The sequence below is a fragment of the Trachypithecus francoisi genome, unplaced genomic scaffold (assembly GCF_009764315.1).
Source record: "Trachypithecus francoisi isolate TF-2019V2 unplaced genomic scaffold, Tfra_2.0 Lachesis_group0, whole genome shotgun sequence".
NCBI lineage: Eukaryota > Metazoa > Chordata > Mammalia > Primates > Cercopithecidae > Trachypithecus > Trachypithecus francoisi.
The window spans coordinates 193,704,969-193,720,997 of NW_022681453.1; the positions used below are offsets into that span (position 1 = coordinate 193,704,969).

A 16,029-nucleotide genomic window follows, 5' to 3' on the forward strand; every position below is an offset into this window, starting at 1 on the left:
CCCAGGCTGGTCTTAACCTCCTGGGCTCAAGAGATCTGCTGGCCTCAGGTCCACAATGTGCCGGGATTACATGTGTGAGCCACCGCGCCCGGCCCCTCTTCCGCATTTTAAGTTGCTTTCAATGTTCTTCTACTATAAAAAATGTTGTGATAAACATATAGTATATGACTCTGTCCACATCTCTCACATTTTCTTACAATTGGCTTTAGACATAATGACCTTCATGAAGTTTTCATGAAAATTATCAATAGCGTAATAGATCCCCCAATACAATGGCTGGTGTGCGGCACGCATTCAATAATCGTTAGCTCTAAATAGGAAATCAAGTAGGTGAGAGAACAGACCAATTCTGTCCTAGCAGAGGGCTGGGAGAGAAACCTGCTCTACCTCTTCAGGGAAGGATGTAACTGGGCAGTCTGGGGTAGGAGGGATGAGAAGACATAGGGCTGCTTTTGCTCCCAGGTGCAGGTGGACCTGCCAATACCTAGAACGAAATGATTCTTTGGTTTGAAGCAAACACTCTCTGATACCCTCTCCGATGTGCCCTCTCCTTGGTCCTCAGGGGTCTCCTGTACGCATTCACCTTCATCACAGGAGGTGGGGGAGCTGAACGGTACTGATTACACACTTGATTCAGAGCCTACCTGCAGCTGAAAACTGTGATCAGAGAACAAACAACATGAATCACCATGTTCTCAAAGATTATTTATTAGCTATCCTCACTCATGGGAAAAAGATAGAAAAAGGTAAATGAAACTGAAACAACACAAGATGAAACTTCCACAGCATTTCTCCAAGGACCTCAGCTGGATGACACAAATGGACCCCTGGGGCTTTCCCGTCTGCAGCCCACTTACAGGAGGACCCATCAGAAGAAGCGAGGCTTTAATTTCTGTTAAGGTCTATGGTCTAACGTGGTATGATGAGGATTTTTTAAACAAATAAACTAGAATGCTTACTAGCCCACGGTGACAGCTCTTCCAAGCCCACATGGGCACACTTGTGAACTGCTGGGTTCCTTTTCGTTTTTTTGCTTTTTTGAGATGGACGTCTCACTCTGTCGTCCAAGCTGGAGTGCAATGGTGTGATTACAGATCCGTGCAGTGAACTTCTGGACTCAACCCACCCTCCCAGTTCAGCCTCCCACCAAACCTGGCTGATTTTTAAAACTCTTTGTAGTGATGGGGGCCTCACTCTGTTTCCCAGGCTGAGCTCGACCTCCGCGGCTCACGCGATCCTCCCACCTCAGTCTCCCAAAGTGCTGGGATTACAGGCTTGACCCCTGTGCCCCGCCTGGGCTCCTTTTTGGCATGAGTCTTCCTGGTCCAGACAGTCTCCTGCATGTCCTTGTGGTGGCCAATCTCTGTTCTTTGAGGAGAATTTGCTTTCTGAGTAGAGTCTGGTCACCTGGAGCTGGTTTGGTTAAATAAAGGATAATGGGGTTCTGGGATGTAGCTCGGAGATAAAAGCCGTGAGTGCTCTAATAATGAGCTAAGTTTTCTTATGCAGGCCCCAGTGGGTCCTCAAGTCCTTCCCCAAAGAGGCGATCCTGAAATGTACACCAAGTGACGTGGTCGTCAGGAGAATACGCGCGCAGCCTCCCAGGGTGAGTATGCGCTGGGCTGGCGTTCGTTTGGAAGCTTAGATGCTGGGCTGGTCATTGAAACCCTGGCTTACCTGACCCATTTGGGGCTCGATGGGTGCTAGAGCAGTACTGTTTGTACTTTCTCGAAAAATGGAAGCCCGTCAATTTCAATTAAATTTATATTGGTCCAAAAGAGGCCAGGTCTTAAAGGATTTCCATTCCTTAGAGATGGACAGCAAGGGGGCCCCCTTCTCCCATTCCTTCTCTTCAAGCGCCTGCTTCCTAGCCCACCGGAAGATGCCCATGCGTGTCCTTCATGTCACCTGCTCCCTGAAGGAATAAGGCCCCAAGCACCAGCAGTGCACAGGCCAGTCCTCGGCGGGTGGCCTTAGCACAGTGACCTGCCCGGCAGGAGGTCTCAGCACCTTAATCACAGGATGTCCCTGCAGTGTCTCTAGCGGGTCAGACATTGCTCTCGGGTCTGTCTGGAGCCCTGTCCTTCCCCCAGATCTGGAGGCCCCGGGCCAAGGTGGGGGTGCGCCTAGTCCTCCGGGATGGCAGTGTTGCAGTTCCCGTGGTAGATCTTGACGTGGCCTTCACACCGGAAATAGGCCTCGAAGACATCCCTGTAGCCATGGTCCCTCCACCAGGTGCACAGCTGCCGGTTCCAGGTACAGTCCAGCACATGGAAGAGCCTGGGGTGCTCCATGCCAATCATGGTGAAGAAGTCCTGGTCCCCGAGGTGGCCGCGGAAGTGGTACTTGTCGGCCAGCTGCTGCACCTGTGCCGGCTCCAGCAGGCGGCTGTAGAGCGGGGACTGTCGCATGGCCTCCAGGTTCAGCAGCATCACCCCACTGTTGAAGCCCGGCAGCCCCTCGGGGGGTGGGCCCCCAACCCTGGTCTGGGGGTTCTCGTGGCGGAACTGCCAGAACATGTGCCTGCGGACAGAGAGAACAGAGTTAGCCCGGTGTGCAGGGAAACCAGCTGCTGCCCTGGGTCTTCACAGCCAGCCTGCATGCAAACACTGCAACATTCTGGGGTGCAGGATCCGCATCACTACACCAGCAAGTGGCAGAGCTGGGACCTGAACCCAGGGCTCTGGACCCCAAGCCCCAGATTCTTTCTACCATCCTCTGCTACGTCCTCACCACAGCCAACATTGGTATTGACTGAGGATGTACCAGGCGCCATACTAGACCGGCTTACTTACTCCCCACACAACCCCAAGGGATGGATGCTCTGAGATGATACATCATGTCACAGCCAAGAAAACTGACGCACAGAGAGGTCAAGGTATTTGCCCAAAGTCACACACCTAGTAAGCAGCAGACGCAGGGACTGAACCCAGACAATCTGGCTCCAAAGTCCACATTCTTAAGATAGCAGCAATCAAAGGTAGAACTTTCCACCCCCTTGTCTTCATCTGTGATCTTGAAAAGGAGAAGAGAGAAGCAGGGGACGCAATCCTGAATAGACATCTAGTCAAGACGCAGGCAGCTGAACCCGGACTGCAACCGAACTGTTTTCTGCTTTACAACAAGGCTCATTCATTGAGTCCCAAGCCTGGCACTTCAGAAAGGCTGGGCAGGAGCTGGGGAGGCCTGTGACAGCCCAGGGCACACCCTGGGTTAGGCTGAAAGACAGCTGGAGAAGAGCCAAGTAGGATGATGTCTACTTTAGAAGGAATGTCACTTCCATTTCAATTTTCCTCTCAGCAGATTTAGAAACCAATCTAGGTTCACCGTTCAGGGAGTGTTAGCCTCTTCTAGGTCCTCTACCCCAATGCTTCCATCTGCAGGAGAGAGGAAAGGTGCCTAGACACCTCCCTGTGAGTGCCAGGGTTAAAGCACTGCCCTGTCCTCCAGCCTCCTTAATATGAAAGCCTTGTGTGTGCTGCAAGGGGTGTGCAGACATGAGGGGAGACGCATCAAGCCCACACCCACAGAGAAGGGGCCACAGCAATTGTGCCTGTGACCTGGAGGAAGGAGGAACATCGGGAGGCCCACCGTGGCAGGGACAGGCGTGGGAGTGGGTCCTCATGGAGGGGAACGCATCATGGCAGAACCAACTCTGCCTCCCAGCCTGGAGAAGCTGCCCCACCGGTCCCCCACAGAGAGATTTCCCCACCCAATCCCAGGAGAGGATCCGCGTGATGAAGCAGAAGGCCAGGGGAATAAAACCAGAGCCCCTGCCCATGGCCCTGAAGGGTCACTTCTCAGCACCAGCACATTGCTCCGCGTCTGGGAACAGAGGGACCTTCCTCGAGGTCTCACATATCACAGAGATGCCGAGAGTTTGATCCTGGCGAGGCGGAAACGTTCCCTTTGGACAGTCTCACGGGAATCCACAGGTTCACTGCTTGTGTTTTGCTGTGACTGGCCTGTGAGTGGAACGGAGCTCTGGTGCCTGCCTGGTGATAACAGCCTTGGCAAAAATAAGCTTCTCAAGGAAAGTGAGATGCTGTCGTCTTGCCACAAAAGCCTGCGGTGATGGGGTCACACGGGGTGGGGATGCAGTGTGGCAGCTGCGTGTTTACTTTTCCCTATTTCTTCCCAGTGGTTCATTTCAGGACCAGATTATAAACCAGCTCAAATTCTACCAGGCAGACCAGGGCACCACGACATCACAGAGGAGGGACCCTGTGACTAGGGGCAGCAGGTGCTTGACCACCAAGGAGCTCGATTTACCCTTCGAGGGCTGGAAACAGAAGCGTTTACCAAGGTGGAGCAGAGACCAAAGGGAGGGAGGGCACGAGAGGCAGAGCCTGTGCCCGTCGAGGTCCTGGACAACCTCGTGCTCCAAGGAGCCCAAGCATCCATCTTGACTGTCCCCGTCTCCTCTCTTACTCCCCAGAGGACCCAGGAGGGAGAAGACTCCCCCAGCTGGGGGTGCGGCCCGTGCAGCCTCTTGTGTCCACAGCACCTCAAAGGGCACCAGCACAGCAGGGCCCCAGGAAAGATCACGGGACTGATGAGGAACGATGGAAAGGCTGGTGTGGGGTGAACCGTGCAGCTCCGGATGGCGGGTGGAAGCAGAGGGGGCAGGACACTGAGGACACGATGCTGCCACTGCTGCACCTGCAGTTTCACTGAGCCCTCAACCTCCCTGCCAGATCTACTGTGGGGTTGAGTGAGGAGCAGGAACCGTGGAGAGGCTGCTCAGATGTCTTAAATGGTTTCTACTCCCTAGCAAGTGGGGAGCAAAGAGGCCGCCCACAGCCCCAGGCATCCTTAGCAACCTCAGCAGGAAGGCTCCCAAATCTTCCATGTCTGCAGCAAGGAGGAGCAAACAGTCAGCTAGCACTGAGCTCGCTGGGCTCAGGAGATGGGGGCCGGAGGCAGAGAGGAAGATGGAATATGCCTCCAGGAGAAGGCCACGGCACAAATGGCTCTTTGGGGACAATGCCCAGCACCACCACTCAATCAGGATAAAGAGGTATTTGATGATAAGGAGACAGAAAGGACCGGTCTGGGCATCAGCCTGAGAAGCAAAGGAGGGACAGGAAATTGGGCGTGCAAGCTGCCCCGTGTGTGTGCTGGAGCAGAAACACAGCCTGAAAAGGAACAATGATGTCTCCACCGAAAGTGATGTTCAGGGCGTCCTTGTTCAAGGCGTCCCTACCATCCCCAAATGAACCCAGACAGACAGAGCAGTCACCTGGGGGAACCGCGGGTTTCTCTGGCCTCTGTGTCCGCTGGTTCTCGTAGAGGAATCCCATCAGCCTTAGGGCAGAAGGAGTGATACGGGGTGTGGACAGTATCAGAGCTCGTGCAAGGAACTTCTATCCCACGGCAAAATGGCCTACACACGCAGTACCGCCAATGCCCCCAACGCAACAACACGGCGTGGGTCACAAAGCCCTCTCACTCTCCCCCTTGGCTCCCCCTCCCTGGCGGCCCAGGGACATTACTGTCTGCATTTTTGCAGAACGGGAACAGAGGTCCTCAGTTTGTCACAGGCAGGGCTTCTGATCTCTGAGGTCCCTTTGATCCACCTGCCTCGGATTCCACGGGCTAGGGTTCCAGGGAGGTGCGCTTGGATTTCAATCTTAGTTCTGAATTTGGGTGGCACAGGCCAGGCCAGGGCACGGGGGACAGGGTGACTGGGTGACGCGGCTGCTGCTGGCACGTTAGGAACTTGGGGCTCAGACCTGAGGCCTCTTCGAGGCAGGGCCCTGAGTGTCCCAGACCCTGCCCTTCTTCACTGGGGCCTGGGGCTGACGACGTATATTCAGAGGAAACCTTTGTATAAATGCAGGTATTTGGTTCTGAGTCCTGAAGCATCCAGAAGTTTCTCTGACTAACCTCCCCATGCCCACAACCCAGGCATTTTGCTCTGTCTGGTTGGTCTAACTGTCTAACCACTTGGCCTGTGGAGAGTCTTGTTTCCATCTTCCATAGTTACCTGGAGACCCACGGTAGAGGGGATAAGCCTTTTTCGCCCCTTTAGAAATAATTTCAACTGGAAAACAAGCCCCCACGCAGACAGTCCCTGGTAAATACTGGGTCTTTCTAGAAGTCAAGGAGGCCCCTTGGGAAAATAAAAATTAAGAACCTTTAAGAACATCCTTCCAGTCATAAATGTATTTTCTAAATTTTTAATATTGAATGTAACTTAATCATAAAAAGTATTAAAAGCTAGTGAACTAGCTTTCATGAAGAAAACCCATCTTTATGGAAAAGGGTTTCTGAAGTCATTTGGAAAAGCAAAGTTACTTCCTCGCTTCAAGTCTTTCCCTGATGAACATAACCAAGGCTGCTCTGCTAAAGGGCTTTCGAGAGACCCTGGCTGGAGAATCTAAGGTTCGTTCTGCCCTGTGAAGGACACACGTGGCCATCCACACTCCCGCCTCCTCCTCCTGCCACTCCAAACCACAGGCCCTTTTGCCTCCGACTCTTCGTGATTTGTTTTCTCCTGCCTCTTTCTCAGCTCCTCGGGCCGAGTTCACCAACACCACCACCAAGAGGGAGGAAGCGAGGATGGGAACACACTGAGTCCGGGCTGTCTGCACAAGACTCTGCAGGAAGGTTCTAGAAGCCTGTGCGGACTCAGGCTAAGTTCAGGCTATAGGCTGTCAGGCAAAGAAGGCTCCATTTGAGGTCTGAGATTCAGCACACAGCCTTGCAAGGTGTACCTCTGGGGCGTCCTCAGCCTCGAGAGCAGTCACTGAAGGGCCAGCATCTGGGCCTCTTCCCGGAGGAAGCTCCCGGCCTGGAGGCTGTGCAGTCAGCGAGGCCCAGAACCAGGAAACGCGATTCCCCTTATACCCGTGCATGTGCACCAGGCCCAGTGAGCTCTCGTTTGACGTGGAAGGACCTTGTTTTCCAGTCATCTGAGATTAGAGGCCAGGAGGGAAGCAACACTTGGCAGCTGCCCAGCGCTTCATCCACGCCAGCCAGGTCCTCTGGGGTCAGTGACGCAGGGATGTTTCAAGTCCACCCAGGCCCAGAGGCTCCCTGGACACCCCGTGCCCTGGCTGGCTGATGCCGGCTAATTTCAGACCAATGACCCTGCATCTTGGTCCTACCTGGAGCTGAGGCTGAAGCTCTGTGGGGCTGGCTCGAGGCCTTCAGTCCTTTAGGGGAACCACTGCCCTGTGGTATCCAACTGGAGACATGGGCATCCTGGGGTTGTCGGGCCACCACAGAGTTCTAAGTCCCGTGTCCCTACAGCAGTCCTTACTGCCAGCTCACAACTGACCCTTACTAGGATCTCTTGATAACAAGACCTAAAGTAGGCTGAGGTCCCCAGCTCTACTGGACAGAGAAGGTAAGAAGTGTTCCCAGGCCAGGCGCAGTGGCTCACGCCTGTAATCCCAGCACTTTGGGAGACCGAGGCAGGTGGATCACCTGAGGTCAGGAGCTCGAGACCAGCCTGGCCAACATGGCGAAACCCTGTCTCTACTAAAAATACAAAAATTAGCCAGGTGTGGGTGGTGGCGAGCGCCTGTAATCCCAGCTACTCAGGAGGCTGAGGCAAGAGAATCGTTTGAACCCGGGAGGCAGAGGTTGCAGTGAGCAGAGATCGCGCCATTGCACTCCAGCCTGGGCGGCAAAACTCTATCTCGGAAAAAAAAAAAAAAAAATATTCCCAACGTCACACAGGCCATTTGCAGTAGGACCAAGAGAGGCTCCTCATAGAGACATGGTCTACCAGGCCTGAAAACTCTTAGGGACTCTGGTTCGTGTACCCATTGTGCAGATGAGGAAGCTGAGGCTCAAAAACTGCCCTGCCCAGAGTCACGCTGCTAAAAGGGCAACCTCACATTTCCAGGCAAATCATGTATGCTTTTCCACAAATGCCTCTGCCCAGAAAAGGGAACTGCTGCCTCCCACTTGCCCAAAATAAGCCCTATGGTGAGGCAAGGCAGCAGCGCTCAAAGCCAGCCTGCCAGGAGGCGCAGAGGCTGTGCTTTCCTCTCTGGCAGGGCCCACCTCCTCCAAGCTCACCACACTAGCACTTGGAGGAGAGCTGGGTGCCCGAATGGCTGGGGGGCCTTGCCTGGGGCAACAGGAGGGACATTAAACAGGTGGCAGGCATGTGCTCGCCCTTTGTCTGTGGGACCTCATAAGAAACATGTGCTTGTTTTCAAACCCCAGCCCTCTTTAAAGGCCAGCAACTGAGTTTCCAAACCACACCATCCCCAGAACTTGGACAGGGCGAGCGGGGGGCGAGGCAGGGCTGCTGCTTCACAGGCTGCGTGGGCACCGGGGTCGGTGCTGGCTGCCTGGCAGGAGAGGGGCAGCCTCTCAGAGCACTGAGACGCACAGAGACCCTATAGGGAGGCACACCGCAGAGGGCTTCCCCTCCAAGCCCTCCCCCAACATGAGCCACAGCCCCTCCTCTCCAGAAAGAACCAGCACCATGGCCTCCACCTCCTGGAGCCTCTCCCCGAATGCTGGAGGCTGCCAGTGTCCCTGCTTTGCAACTGTTTGCATCTCTGTACTACCTGCACAGCCTGAGAGAACAGGGGTTCAGGGAAGGGAGAGGGCCCGGAGGAAGGTCTGGGGGCACAGGGAAGTGAGAGAGGAGGCAACATGTGCTGAGCGGATGTGCACGGCTTTAACCAGGACAGCGTTACCACCCACCCCATGCCCACCTGTTCGTTCCAGGAGAGGAAGACGCCTGCATGGGGTCACGGCCGACTGCGACACAGGCATTGGAACTTGACCGCATGTCTTCCCAGAGCCTGCGTTGTTTTGAATTACGCCACGCAGGGGCCTTTGGCGGGAGGAGGGACAGTCGTGACAGGGCGGGCACTGGGGTGGCTAGTAGACCAGCCAAGCATTCTGGAGAGTTGCCCCTGCTACAGCCTGCACGGTGGGCCTCATTTTTACCTAAAGGCCAATGGGCTCTGTTAGTTCGCTAGGGCTGCCATCACAAAGTACCAACAACGGGGCGGCTTCAGCAGCAGAAAGGTGCTGCCTCTCAGTTCTGCAGGCTGGGAGTCCGAGATCACAGTGCTGGCAGCTGGCTCTGTCTGGGCTGAGAGGGAGGGTCTGTTCCAGGCCCTCCCGTCACTCCTGGTGGCTTGCTGGCCGTCTGGGATCCTGGGAGAGGCATCACCCCGCTCTCTGCCTTCATATTCACATGCTACCTCCCTGCATCCACGTGCCTCTGGGTCCCCATTTCCGCTTTCTATCAAGATGCCAGTCATACGGATCGGGGCCTCCCCTACCCCAGCAGAACCTCATCTCAACTCTTTACATCTGCAATAACCTTATTCCCACAAAAGGTGATACTCAGAAGTACTGGAGGGTAACACTTCTGCAGAGGAATTCTGGGGGACACACTTCACAGCACTCTCCAGCAGTGAAGACGGAGGACAAGCCACAGCTCACCATCCAGGGACTCCGAGGACACCTGTGGGGACTAGCACTGCTCTCGGCAAACCCCCAGCCCCTGCTGCTCTCAGCGGTTCAGGAGAGAATGACCCACAGTGGGCGGGGCAGTCCCTCTCCAGGAAGAGGTAGGTGTCAGTGGCTGGGGAAGGGCAAAGCAGTGGGATGGGAGATGATGTGGGGGGCGGCACAGGGACCCCAGCAGAGGGATGTCCAAAAGCTCCCCCTGCAACGTCTCCTGCTCTTACGGAGCCACGCAGGGACACCTGAGAACACACTGAGCTGACAGAAGAAAGCAGTGAGCGGTCAAGCAAATGCGAGGAGCACCTACTGCACCTGACAGGTGGGGATGCACGTAGAGCCTGCCTGCCCTCCCCTCCGGAAACTGGGCTAAGGGGAAGAGAAGATTCTCCACGTGAATTTGCCGACGGGGGCTAGTCACGAGGTGAAGAGGGAGCGCCTGCAATCTCGAACCAGAGGCAGTGCCGCAATAACACGGACGGGATGGGAGGATCCCCCAGTGAGCTGGGCCGGCTCCACTTGGATCAGTGTGCTGACCGTGCCCAGCAGCGTGCCCTGAGGAGCAGCCTTGCTGTCCCTGAGGGTGCTCAGCTTCTGTGAGGCTGTTGCTGCAAATGCTCCTCCCCACCCAGGCTTAGGGTGTGGCAGCTCCCCAGCGATCAGCCCTCGTCCACCCAGCCAGCCTCCTGGAGTCTGGAATGATAAAGGTGACCCCCAGAGTCGGTCTCGTTCCCAAAGCTGTATCAGCTATGACCAGCCCATCTCTGTGGGGCCCTGTAAAGCTTGGCCTGGGGCTGAACATCGTAGCGGGTGAGCAGACCTGATGGTAAGGCCTCTGACCTGGTGCAGGGCAGCCCGTCAGCCTCCTGCAGGCCTCCGTTTCTCCAGAGCCCTGTAGAACGGGAGCTGGCGGGCCTGAGGCCTCCACATGGCACAGCACTGCCAGGAGCCCAAGGCTGCTGCCCTGTACCCACGGGAGGTGTCATACCCTTCTCGAAGGCTCCTGGCCCTCCGTTCCCCATCCCCAGCCTGCCTGGGCATCTCAGTCACGTGGCCTTCCCCCAACACCTGCAGCCTCGGAGCTGTAAAAACAGATGAGCGGGGACTGGGGAACTCAGGCTCGCTCACTCACACACAGCCTCGGAGCCTCGGCCCTGGGAGGGGCAAGGGAGAGAGCTGATGGGGAAGAGGCACTGGAGGGGCTTTAAGCCTGGATCCCCACTCAGAGGATGGAGCCAAGAACAGCCGTGGCAGGGCTGGGAGGAGGAAAAGGGAATGTCGTGTTGAGTCCTGAACAGGTGCCCAGAGAACAGCAATGTGGAGGAGTCCAGCAGGTGGCTGGAGGTACCCGCCATAAGCAGAGAGCACCAAGCAGGCGGTACAGAATTCTGGAGAGTTCTGACATTTAGGGGGTGGAAGAAGAGGAGCCAGGAAGATGCAGGGCACTGGAGGACCCCAGCCCCCTGTTCCCACACTGACAGCCGAGAGGCCGGTAGCGACTCAGGCCATGGGGGCCTGTTCTGCCGTGGGAGCTCTTGCAGCGCCACTGAGCCGCTCGGGCCTTCCTGCTAGTTCTGCAGCCCGCTGGGCACTCCGGCCTCTGGTGCCCCCTCCGGCCTCTTGGGCCCCCTCCAGCCTCTTGTGCCCTAGCCCTCTGACCCAGATGCCCCACCAAGTTCCCTCCAACCTACCTCCCCCTCTTCCTCATCCCCATCCAAGCTGGTCCTTCTCCCCAGTGACGCCCTCCAAGCCCCTCCTACTGATATCAACTGCCCATTCTCTGCCTCTCACTCAAACACTTGGATCTGGGCAGAATCACACCCAGACAGTACCTCAGTACCCCCTCCACAAAGTAGAGACACATCCTACTGCCACTCTCCCTGGTCCCCAGGGCTGCACACGGCCCCCCACGCTTCCAGAGCTGTCCTCCCCACCTCCCATCGCAGCCCTGCGCCATCTGGCTGGCAGCTCCTTGCTGGCCACCTGGGATCCCCTTCCTCTCTGCTCCATCCCTAGGGACACCCTCAAGAATTCCAAATGCTGACGGCCCTCCCCTTCACCTTGACCACAGTGTCCTCACACCCCACCTAAGCTGCCCACTCGGCTCTCCAGGAACCTTTTGCCGCCAGAGGCACTCTGCTCCAGTGATGGGAACTGAGAGCCCTCTCTGGCGGCAACGTCCTGACCTACCCCGCACAGAACCTGCTCATCAGACCCTTGGGAAGCTCTGACCCCTGCCCCGAGATCGGCAGCCTCAACTTGCATCTCCTGGCCCCTTACCCAGTGTCACCTGCCCCCAGTACCTCACTGCACGTGAGAATACAGCAGCATGGAAAGCTGTAGAGGGCAAGGACTTGGAAGTACCACAAGAGGCGACAGTGACCTTGGAGAAGGAGAGGGATGGAGGCCGGGAAGACGGACCCTTAGCACTGGGGAGCGTGTGAACAGGAAGGAACAGACGCCGGGGAGGCAGATGGCACCTAGAGGCAAAGAGAGGACAGAGGGGAGGATATTGTACAGAGGGAGAGCTGAGTATTCTGTATGCCAGGGGGAAGGAATGCAAACGTGAGGGAAAGACAGACTGAAGAGAAGACATACAGGGGAAAGGGCAGGGTGGCTTCTTTCAGAAATGAGAATCACGCTAATGGCTAATATTTACTGAGGACTTACTACGTACCAGGCCCTCTTTTAAGTTCTTAAATGTATTCAATATAATGTTTGTAATAAGGTAAGTATGATGATTTCCATGTTCTAGATGAGGAACCTGCAGCAGAGAGCTCTGAAACGCTTGCCCCAGGTCAGGAAGGGGAGAACTGCCAGGCAGAAAAGCTGTCCGGGAAGAGAAACCCCAGGATGCAGCTGGGAGCAGAGAGGGACAGAAGGAAGGACAGCAGCAGTTCTGAGAGGTCAGGGAAGGAAGACATGACGTCATCTACGGAGGAGGAGGAGGGGCTGGGTGCGAGAAGGGCTGGAGAAAGAATTTGTTTCCAAGGGGCTCTGCATAATACAATCAGGAATGAGTGACAGACAAAGGGTGAGGGTGGGCAGAGTCAGGCGACTCTGGGACTGATAAGGGGACGTGTCCCGCTCATCTTTATGTCTGGAGGGCCTGGCGTGGGCATTTGATGCACAGAAGAGCCCTCAGACCTGTTACTTCCAAACGGATGGACTAATGAATAAAGGAAGGCATAAGAGATTCTAAAGCTAGACGGCAGGAGTTTGGGAGGAGAATGTTGGATGAAGGCAGTGGCACAATTGTTCAGAAAGGCAGGGGCGGGAGAAGAACGTGCCTTGGGCCCAGTTCCCTAGAGGGAAGAGAAGACAAGGCAGAAAAGTTGGCTCCCCAAGCCCAGGAACCCACATCTGTGGCGAGGTGTTCAGTGTGACAAAGACCAGGAATGAAGGGGCTCAGATGGTGACCTTACCCGGGGATGCGCACAGCCCTCTGGGCGACGCCCTTCCTAGCACTGGCCCTGGAAGGCACCCAGCCTCCAGTACTGGGGCTTGTACAGGGAGCAGCTGTTCAAGTCCCAGTACTTGTCACAGGGAGCAGCACAATTCTGGTGAGAGCCCCGGGACCCAACCAGGAGACCACAGAGCCGGCAGCCAAAGCTGGTGAGGACCCACAGGCACCTGGCCCAGCTGGGCAGCCAGGCCCCAGCTCAGCTCCACAACCCTGCTCTTTCCCTGAGTTTAAGGGAGCCAGGGGCGGGGGAGGGTTTGTCAGAGCGAAGACAAAGCCACAGAGTCACCTTCAGAGTCGGCTCACTGTCCCCGACAGCCTCATGGCGCTAGAGGTCACAGGACAGACTGCCAGGACACATGGCGTTTTCCGGGACAGCAAGCAGAGTTGCAGGCATGTGTGGGAAGGGCGGTAGGGAGGGTATGTGTGGAATTTAACCTTGTGTCCCCAGTTAGACTCCATCAATCCTCACCAGTGCCCTTCACCCTCATGGGAGGGGGTATTCCAACCCAGGAGCCAGAGGTGGTGGAGACTCCGTGGACGTGGCTCACTCCAGGCAAGAAGGTGCTGGGCAGTATGAGCCCCAGCTGCAAACTGTTACTTCTCAAGATCAGAAAAAGTGGGGTGCCCTCCCATTCCATCTAAGGGGACCCTCACCTTTGGCTGTCCCTGATTGCTGTCCTACACATCTGTGGCATGGATCCTGACCAAGGCAGAAATAGTCATTGGCACAGTGACAGTGTGATGGGCCAGGCCCAGGCCCCGCCTGCAGGAGCCTGTCATGGTGGGGTGGGCAGCCCTTCTCAGATGTCGCTGAGCCTGGGCTCACCTGGGAGCTGTCAGTCACTGCATTTCTGACAAGCTTCCAGGGAACGCTAACGCCGCTGGCCCAAGGATCACATTTAAAAAAAGCGTTTTTATTATTTTTATAAAGAGATGAAAGCCACTAAGTTATTTTATCGTGAAAATGGCCATACAACAGGTGGCATAGCCATTTGCAAAGTATACACAGGTTCTATGCTAATACTTGTCCTGTCTTCTCCCTCTGTCACAGCGCTGAGCAGGGCCCCGGGGCAGGCTTCCTGGAAGCAGCACAATAATGTTTACAGGTGCCAGGAGGGAGGCCCAGCTCCGCCACCTTCCATCGGTCTGGGGTGGAGGGAGGGCCGGGAGGCAGCTATCTATCAGATTTCCACTGCCTTGAAAAACAATGTACCAGTGCACATACGGGTTAAGAATGTAGGTTCTGGGGGCAAAGAGTCCCAGTCTGGGGCCTAAATCCTGGTCCTCTGCATCTACCCTGGAGAAGGCCTGCAGCTTCCCAGATATAAATAGGGCTGCCGAGAAAATGTTATGAGATAATGCAAGTAAAATGCTCAGTACATTCAGATGAGATAAGGAAAGCCACAATGTCAAGTTCAGTGAGCAGCAGTGCGGATTCTCAATGCCAAACACACCAGCTTCCCCTGTCGTCTGCAGCAGCCACTAGGCCCTGCACCTGGTCTACCTGGCTCTGCACCCACCAGCAGGGTGGCGCTGGGCAAATCACTTCCCCTCCTGGGCGTTCGGTTCCTATACCTATTAAATGGACGAATCAGCTAGAGGATTGTTCAGTCCTGAAAGCCTCCAGTTCTAGGCCAGGACTAGAAGTCTGTGAAGCTTTGGGGGGGGCGTCAGGGGAACCTCGCGATCAGGGAACTCCAATGACTGATCTCCCTTGAACTGCATCACAAGTGCCTGAATACAACATGGATTTGTTGTTGTTACTTGCTTTTGTTTCAAAAACTCACTTCTACGTATTGACAAAGCCTCACCATTGATCCAGTGTGGGGCATCTGGGTGGTTCCAAGTATGGGACCTCAGCAGTGTGCTATGTATGTCAAGGGTGGCGGGCATGTAAGGCAACCACGATACTTACTTGTTTTTGCAGAGTCCTCAGGCTTGTCCTATTTGGGTGTCTGCAGATTCAGTTTTTAGGAAATAGGGGTGATCAGTCTCGGGCGTTTGCCTCCCCGTCTGCCCCTCTCCCTAGTGGTCTTCCTGGAGGGCTGCTGGCACCTGCCTGTCTTCTCTCTCCCTCTGGTGCTACTGTCTGAGCAGCTGCGCAGGAGCAGGAAGGAGGAACAGGCAGAGCCAGAAAGTTCCCTATGTCCCTGGGACTTCCTTCCCTCAGGCATTTTGGCATAAACACACACAACCTTGTGGGAGTCCAGCAGGAAGAAAGAAAGCGAGGAACCCCGAGGAAGGACCTCTCCGCTGGGCACAGTGGCTCACACCTGTAATCCCAGCACTTAGGGAGGCTGAGGTGGGTGGATCACTTGAGGTCAGGAGTTTGAAGCCATCCTGGCCAGCATGGCGAAACTCCATCTCAACTCCACAAAAATTCGCCGAGTGTGGTGGCGCGTGCCTGTAATCCCAACCACTTGGGAGGCTGAGACATGACCATCGCTTGAACCCTGGAGGGCGGAGGCTGCAGTAAGCCGAGATCACTGGGCAACAGAGTGAAACTCCAACTCAAAAAAAAAAAAGAAGCACCTCTCCTAAACCCGCCCTCAGCCATAGGGCACCCCCCTGCCAAGAGCAACAGTGAGGTGCCAGGTCACAGGTGGCACCAACACAGCCCCAGCCAGGAAGCCCCGCTCACCCCATGAGATAAAGCCACAAACGTAAGAAGCCACGTCTGCACATTTCTGCTTGCCAGCCGGATTCCACAAAGCCCCGACTCTGTGACAACGTGCAGCCCTCCGGAGGATGACGCCAAGACAAAACAGGATAGAGCACCCGGCCCCCAGCGTCTCTTCCTGAGTCACTATATTCCTTAAAAGATCCATGACCCTGGTCCTTGCCTTTTCCTACGCCTAAGATCCCATCTGAAGGGGCTAGTGATGTGGCTTCTGGAGTCTCTAACCAGATGTACCCTTGCACTTAAGCCTTGATGGCCCCCTGCGTGAACGGAGCCTCCTCTACCTGCGTGTAAACTGTGAGCTGAAACAGTCTCGGAGCAGCCTGACAGAACCTCTCGAAAGACTTCTCCCAGGCTGGAGACCTCAGGAAACTTCTGAATAAAACGAACTTTAATTCTTTGAAAGCTTGATTTTTTCCTTTGGCCAACACCCCTC

General features: G+C 55.5%; 1 protein-coding gene and 1 long non-coding RNA gene across 6 annotated transcripts in view; one reads left to right on the forward strand and one right to left on the reverse strand.

The window, feature by feature from the left end:
* Window positions 1-6,607, forward strand: part of LOC117084425 — a 34,361-nt gene extending 27,754 nt beyond the window's left edge. The window contains exons 2-3 of the long non-coding RNA XR_004437448.1: window positions 1,510-1,606; window positions 6,515-6,607. This is a non-coding gene — a long non-coding RNA (uncharacterized LOC117084425). The remainder of the gene's footprint in view (window positions 1-1,509; window positions 1,607-6,514) is intronic.
* XXYLT1 (xyloside xylosyltransferase 1) overlaps window positions 685-16,029 on the reverse strand; it is a 200,537-nt gene continuing 185,192 nt past the window's right edge. For all 5 annotated transcript variants that reach the window (XM_033213102.1, XM_033213104.1, XM_033213107.1 and 2 more), the window contains one exon: window positions 685-2,523. In XM_033213102.1, coding sequence (XP_033068993.1) covers window positions 2,127-2,523 — 397 coding nt within the window. In that variant the 3' untranslated portion in view covers window positions 685-2,126. The remainder of the gene's footprint in view (window positions 2,524-16,029) is intronic.